We start from the raw sequence: 7,728 nt of genomic DNA on the forward strand, positions 1-7,728 counted from the left end.
TTGGCTACACTTAAAACTATGTCAAGATGCTTATATAAGCTTATTGCCTACAGTGTGCTACTCTGTCGAATCCAAGAATTTAGTAAAAAAGCCCTCGGGATTTCCCGTGAAAAGTATGACCCCCCTCACATTGATTTGGCTACACGTACAAAAGCTGCATCTGTCAGATAGTTGTCCATAGGATTGTAAAAAATATGGCCCTCTTGGCATTGTTTTGGCTACACTTAAAACTAAGCCAAGATGCTCATATGGCCCTCTAGGCATTGTTTTGGCTACACTTAAAACTAAGCCAAGATGCTCATATGAGCTTATTGCCTTTAGTGTAATACTCTGTCAAGTATAATCTCATTAGCTACATCTACACCCACACCCACCCACACACACATTTAATTCCGGCCACTTCTGATCTACTTCCGGTTTACTTCCGGTCCACTAAGTATACACACTAAGTATACAAAGCACACTGCTGAACCCAACTGATATTTTGTATTAAGTATATAGTATTTGATTTGAGCCCAAAAAAATTATATATAAATACCAAAACCAAAAATAGTAACACACTAAGTATACAAAGCACACTGCCGAACCCAACTGATATTTTTTATTAAGTATATAGTTTTTGATTTGAGCCCCAAGAAATTATATATAAATACCAAAACCAAAAATAGTAACAGACTAAGTATGCATACAAAGTATACACACTAAGTATACAAAGCACACTGCTTAACCCAACTGATATTTTTTATTAAGCATATAGTTTTGATTTGGACCCCAAAAAATTGTATATAAATACATACAACGAAAAATGCCAAATCAAAAATATTGTAATCAATGCGATAAGAATATATCTAGCACCAATTGGGCTAAGCACCAACGTAATTGTGATCCTGAGAAAGGCAAATTGCCCACTAAAATATGCCCAAAATGCCATAGAAAATTTAGCATGGCATACTTCAATAAGCATATAGACGCTTGTTCCGCACAACTATCTACATCTTCCCTACAGCCATCTACATCTTCTTCTGGTCTAAGAAGAAAGCTTGTTACATTAGATAATACTAGACCGGCAAAGCGACCACGCAATGCACCCATTCATAGTAGTTTTGACGGTCAACTAAGTGATTACCTTTTCGTATCAGAGCCAAGATGTGATATTAAGGATTTTTTGAACAGTAAAAATGCTGATATGCTAGCTAATCTAAATGCACAAAATGGCTCTTATAAGCTATCTCTTAAATTGTATACTGAATATAAGAAACCAAACGGCACAAAATTTACCCACCCCCACATAACAGAAACTGTACCCGTATACTCAATTACAAACGTAGAGGAAATACTAAGCAGGTTGATAGACCAATTGCTTATCAAACATTCTGAGTTTGCTGCTAAAGAATCAGGATGGAGTCTTCGTGGATCTCCACACAGGCTCTATGTTAATATTTCTGAATTCAGACCTGTACAAAGTTCTACATATCTGCCTTTACCTGACAATATCAAAAACGGAAAAGCCGTGGTTAACGTAGAAAATACCGACCAGAAATGCTTCTTGTGGTGTATTTTGGCTGCTTTGTTTCCAGTTTTAAATAATCCACAGCGAATAAGTCATTATAAACAGCACGAACATGATTTTGATGATGCTATGGAGGGCTTAGAATATCCGATGTCTGTCAAGAATATCGATAAATTCGAAAAAAGGGCCAAAGAAAGCAATGGTATGCCCTTATCTATTAATGTATTTATTTGTTCTGCTAGTCGTGGTGATTGCTTAATAGAGCCTCTTAGAATCAGCAATCTTGATGATGACTCTGCTGTCTCGATCGATCTGCTCTTAATTGAGGGGGATGGTACATATCACTACACTCTGATACACAATCTTCAGGCTTTAGTCAGAAAACAACTAGGCAAATCCAACACAATATACAAGTTGTGTCGCAGATGTTTGACTTTATTTGATGGTCGAAAAATTGTAAATGGCGTTCGTAAAAAGAATATCGAAATTGCTCAAAATAAGTTGGTCGACCATAAAAGATACTGTGGCAACAATAAACCTGTTCATATGGTTATGCCTGAACCAAACAAAAATGCCGAATTCAAAAAATTAGAAGCCTTGTTGGAGCACCCAACGTACATACTTTGTGATTTTGAATCAAATCTCAAACCGCTTGCATTCTGCAGCCCAGATCCTGAAGAATCATCAAGTACACCGTATCAGCTACAGATACGGTGGCCAATCTGCATATTAACGAACTGCATGCTCTGTTTGAGGATATCAGAACCCAAGTCCATGATCTTACAGCCCAAAGTTCAAAATTGGCTGTTGTTGAAAATATACAGCAAATTGTAGCCAACATCAAGCAACAACTAGGGACCATGGAATCCAACCAAGCAAATGGTCTGTCTGTTTTTGCCACGCAGCTTCAAGAGATTGTGCAACAATACAAGAAACTTACTGTGGACATAAGAATCAAACGAGGCCACGACGAGATTATTAGGACTATCAACGAGCATCTTGAATCTGTAATAAGTAGATTGCTTACGGCAGAAAAAGAAATAACTGGCCTAATCGAGAATCCTAAGCACACAGTAATCCTCGAATTGTACAGTGTCCCCAACAAAGAATACGATTCACCCTTTACCCCAGGCGGCAAACTGTATATGTTGTTCCCTGCACAATTTTATTACCAGTTCTTCGTGAGGGGCACACTCAGACCGGTCAAGAATAAATACTGGTTACAATCGCAGGCTCACCACTACCCTACCTTATCAATAGCCAATGCTGACAACATACCAAAGATCACCAGTGTGGAGTTAGAGGATTTTACAGACCCCGATACACTAGAAAGATCCTATGCTGAAGATGATGATTTTCGAAATATGCCTGAGCTGTGCCGCTCAAATCCAAGACTGGAACATGTGTTACAGAAGCCTTCAAGACAATCATCAATCACAGTGGAAGATCACCACGCTATCTACAAACAGATAACGGCAAAGAATTCTATAATTTGGTGTTTCAACAATTTGTTAAGAGCCGGTCAATACGACATTTCTCAAGTTACAGCGATCTCAAAGCCTCTATTGTAGAAAGATTCAACATGACCCTAAAAAGTCATATGTATAAGCAATTTACGCTTCAAGGTAATTATAAATGGATTGCTATGATACCAGAACTTCTAGATCAGTATAACAACTCATCGAAAATTTTAATTATTGAAATTATGGTTTACTTCGAGAATGAGAATAGAAGCATTTTTTAAATGTCTCATTATTTGATGGACTGCACGACCTCAGCTTTGCCGTCAGATGTGCACGCGTTTCACTGTCGCCAAGCTTAACCGCCACCCAGCCAGAGCGGCGCCAGGCGAGCAGTCAGCAAAATTTGGGACTTCCCCTTTCCACAGCAAGAGAGTGTGTATCGTTCATTCTACAGTCAAGTGCCGGTGTTTGTTGTTCTGTTGTACGCGCTCGGGTTTTGTTTTTACTTTCGAAAATGAACACAGAAGAAATTAAAATTAACTGAAGGATGGGGAATATGTGTTAGTGGAGAATACGCGTGGAAAAAGTGACATTTGGAAAAAGTTTCGAGAGATAAAGAAGAGGGATAGCGATGAGAAGATTTATGCTGTGCAGTGTATGAAGTGCAATGTGGTTTTAAGTTATTCTGCTTCGAAAACCGGTAGTTCTCATTTAAGAAGGCATGTTTGTAAAGTAATTTCGGAACAAGGTAAAATTCTATCCTTTTTTCAGTCTTCCTCATCGCGTCTTCCACAAAATGTTAAAGATGAAGTTACAAAAGCATGTGTCTCTTTGTGTTGCAAAGATATACGACCTTTTGACATTGTGCAAGGTGAAGGATTCATAGAATACTCTCAGATATTGGTTAAAATAGGTTCCTAACATGGTAATGTGAACATAAAAGAATTGCTCCCCCACCCTACCACAGTGTCACGTAATGTAGTGAAAGACGCTGAAATCCTCCGAAATTCGCTGGGTCATACGGTGCAAACAATGATTGATAGGCGGGAGTGTGCTGCTACTACTGATATGTGGAGTGATGATTTTAAACACATTTCTTACATAACTCTTACTGTTCATTTCGTTAATGAGAAATGGGGGTTGTGTAGTAAAGTGCTCTTCACAGCAGAATTTACACCTGGCCGGAAAACGGGAATGAACATAAAAAGAGAATTAAATCGAAAAGCAGTTTCAGTGGGTCTTGAACAAGGCAGCCTTTCTCAAATTGTTTTTGTAACGGACCAGGGAAGTAACATCGTGAGTGCCCTTCAGGCGTACATCAGATTAAACTGTTCTTCCCATCTACTTAACACAATACAGAGGAACTTATTCCAGAAACTCTCGGCGGAAGTTCATTTATAGTATATAGACACACTGACAACAGAGGTAAAGGACATAGTGCGGTACATGAAACACACAGGTCTTACACATTTGAAAACTACCCTATATCAAGAATGTGAAACTCGATGGTACAGTAGGATTGACATGTACAAATCTTTTGATGTCAACTACAATGACATTGAAAATATTCTTATCGAACGCCAGGAAGAAGGGAGAATGGCACACGTTCAACGAGATATCCTGAGAATGCTTATCGAGTTTCTGGAACCATTCAAAGACGCTTCTCTGCAATTAGAAGCAGATACGTACCCCACACTACCACTTGTGCTTCCTTTGCGATTCAATTTAATACATCACCTTAAAGAACAGAATCTCTCAGATCCAGAGGATCTGTTGCAGTTAAAACAAATTGCATTAAATTTACTCGCAGAAAAGTTTGTTTTGCACAAATTTCATAAGATTGCTTGCTTCTTGTGGCCTAATTTCCGTCAGTTGAGAATGCTTGAAAATGCAGAGAAAGAAGAGACAAGACTCGATGTGTGTTCCTTAATACGGGATCTAAAGAGCAAAGAGCCAGAATCCCAATGTAAAGATCATTCTCAGCGAAATAGTTCTTCTGTCCCTTCTCAATCTCAAGTTGCCAAAAGACTAAAAATACTGGATTTCACGTGTATCGAAGATGAAAATATTGATGCCCGAAGTGAAAACGAGGCCGAAGAAATTGAAAAATATTTAAATCATAGTTATGGTTCGGTTGACATTAAAGACCTACTGGAATGGTGGAAAGATCACGAACAGGAGTTACCGTATCTATCGCGGCTTGCCAGACAATTCCTATGTATACCAGCTTCAAGTGCTAGCAGTGAAAGGAATTTTAGTGCAGCTGGGTTGCTGATCCAACAGAGACGAACCAGCCTCAGTTCTGGAAGTGTGGACTCTGTACTTTTTCTGCACAGTAACATGGGACACTAACCAGTAACCAGTCAGTAAGTAGGCCTACATCTTTTTTTTTAAAGTAGCGCATGTTTTGTTAATATTTGTTTCACCAATAGTAGATGTAGCAAAAGTAACAGTATTTTTTTTTCTCATCGATTGTTTACATTTTTTTATAACAGCTAGTTAACGAAGTACAACAGTGCCCATTTTTTTTTTCAAATGCTGAATTGGAAAGTAATTTTAATTATGTTTTCGGGCTCGGGCCGGGTTCATGTTTACTTATTATCGGACTCGGGTCGGGTTCGGGTTTCTTTTCCTCGGGCCGGGCCGGACTCGGGCCTTACAATTTAGACCCGTGCAGACCTCTAATAAGAAGCCATCTGACGTAGCCAAATCTGACGAGCAGCGATTGATCAACACTGTTTACTATCCGAGATATCAGCCAACAACCAGAAGACCTAAATAAAAGGTAGGTGATCAAGTAAGGATTAGTAAATATAAACACATTCGAAAGAGGCTTTACTAGAAACTGGAGCACTGAATTATTTACAGTGGTTCAAGTTATACCTGGGACCCGTAACACATATATAATAAAAGAACATCACAACGAAATCCTCAAAGGCCGATTCTATGAAGAAGAACTTAGCAAAACTAAACAGCCTGACACATATCTCATAGAAAAAGTCATCCGCAAAAAGGCAACAAGCTACTGGTCAAATGGATAGGTCATCCAGAAAACAGCTGGATCAAAGCAGACAAAGTGATACTATGAACACCTGGGATGTTATAAAGCGTCTACCAGAGCCCGAACAGCAGACTAAGAAAAATGGCAATCTGCTGCCTGATAATATTCGTTGTCTTATTGTTGGGCCGTCGGGTTGTGGTAAAACTACGCTACTCGTTGATAATTTTTTACTGGCACCTAACTGGTTAGACTGGAAAAACAGGCACTTGTACGTCTTTTCTAAGAGCTTAGAACAATTAAAATATCAGCAGCTGATGAAGCAATACGATGGACTGGATATAGCCACTTTTGAATCAGATGTTAAGCCACTTTTGAATCAGATGTTAAGCCACTCGATGACTGTCTCGATAACTCTGTTGTTGCGTTTGATGACATTACTAGTATAATTCTATATGTTCAAACCAACACTTGATACGAGGCCTATTATTTTTATTAATTTAAGCACAGTGGAAAACCTATTTTGACGATGTTTTTGTTGATTCTTTACTATTGCAAATCTGTGTTTTTTCATCTCACACTTCGTACGAGTGTCATAATTTCTTACGAGTTAAAGTACGTAACACCTACACCCACCCATACCTACACCCACCCACACCTACATCCACCTACACCCACGCATAACCACGCATACCCACGCACACCCACCTACACTCACGCACACCCACGCTATGCAACAAGTTATTACGTAATGTTTACCCAACAAGTTATTACGCAGACCCGTATCTAGCGTGTTGTTGGTTACAAAAATAAATTTACGCTCTGTGTTTGTGTTAAAACTCTAAAAACATCTATAAACTCAAGTCAACTACTTTGGAAAAATGATTGCAATTAAGAAATTTTTAGCCCCGTCTAGTTCGCTAGACATATGGTGGAGTGCAGGTGCATCCCAGTGCCAGGCAAGTGCAGTAGAACTGTATTCAACCAAATAGACGAATAGCTGTATTCAAGTTCAAAACATTCAACAATTGCCTCTGCTTTAAACATTCATTTGTTTAGTTAGCTCGCACCATGTAGCCATACACCACACACTACACCACTACACATGCAGACACGAAATACACTACTTAACACCAAATCAACAAAATAGAGAAGTTAATGTTGCACTGTGTAATTGTTTATCTGTGGTGTAAAAACTAGACGCACATAAGTAGTAAGAATATATTATATTTATAACCTCAATTTACTAATCGGGAAAATTCCCCTTAGCAAACCAATCAACACAATTCACGTGACAGAAAGAAAGTTCGCGCCTCAGTCAATGCGATGAGTTGTGTGATGATGCTGTCTGTTTCTGTTTTTGACTCAAACCAATCATCCGTATATCGTCTCCTTCCTTCCCTCGCCTCATGAAGCTCGTCCATCCTATCGGCCAACTTTTTGCCTGCAGCCCGAAATAGAGAATCGGGATTCTGCAAGTTTTTCATACCGCTTATTTTGCGAACATTGTCCATAAGAATCATCTCGCACGGTGGACGAAATTCAGGCGCTATTTTGCTTAAGTCGACGAGCCTCGTGACATCCTCACCTCCGTCGAATGTGTACGCAAAAATCTTGTGCAGCAGTTCAAGTGGTAGGTCGGTTATACGAGTTGTCATTTTCACGAGGTGTTATTTAAATAGAAGTTTCTCGGTATTTATATATAAATTTTCTCAGGGAAAAATACAAAACGCACAATCAAGTCAAAATTCAATAAG

The 7,728-nt window shown here is 38.9% G+C and overlaps 1 protein-coding gene across 1 annotated transcript; it reads left to right on the forward strand.

Moving 5' to 3' along the window:
* Positions 1 to 4,419: 4,419 nt before the first annotated feature.
* On the forward strand, positions 4,420 to 5,325 carry LOC145983415 (E3 SUMO-protein ligase ZBED1-like). Its single transcript, XM_083116534.1, has one exon. The coding sequence runs from the start codon at positions 4,420 to 4,422 to the stop codon at positions 5,323 to 5,325; it is 906 nt and encodes a 301-aa protein (XP_082972660.1).
* The last annotated feature ends 2,403 nt before the right edge of the window (positions 5,326 to 7,728 follow it).

This window comes from Lepisma saccharinum, unplaced genomic scaffold, assembly GCF_977018435.1.
Source record: "Lepisma saccharinum unplaced genomic scaffold, izLepSacc3.1 HAP1_SCAFFOLD_889, whole genome shotgun sequence".
Lineage (NCBI taxonomy): Eukaryota > Metazoa > Arthropoda > Insecta > Zygentoma > Lepismatidae > Lepisma > Lepisma saccharinum.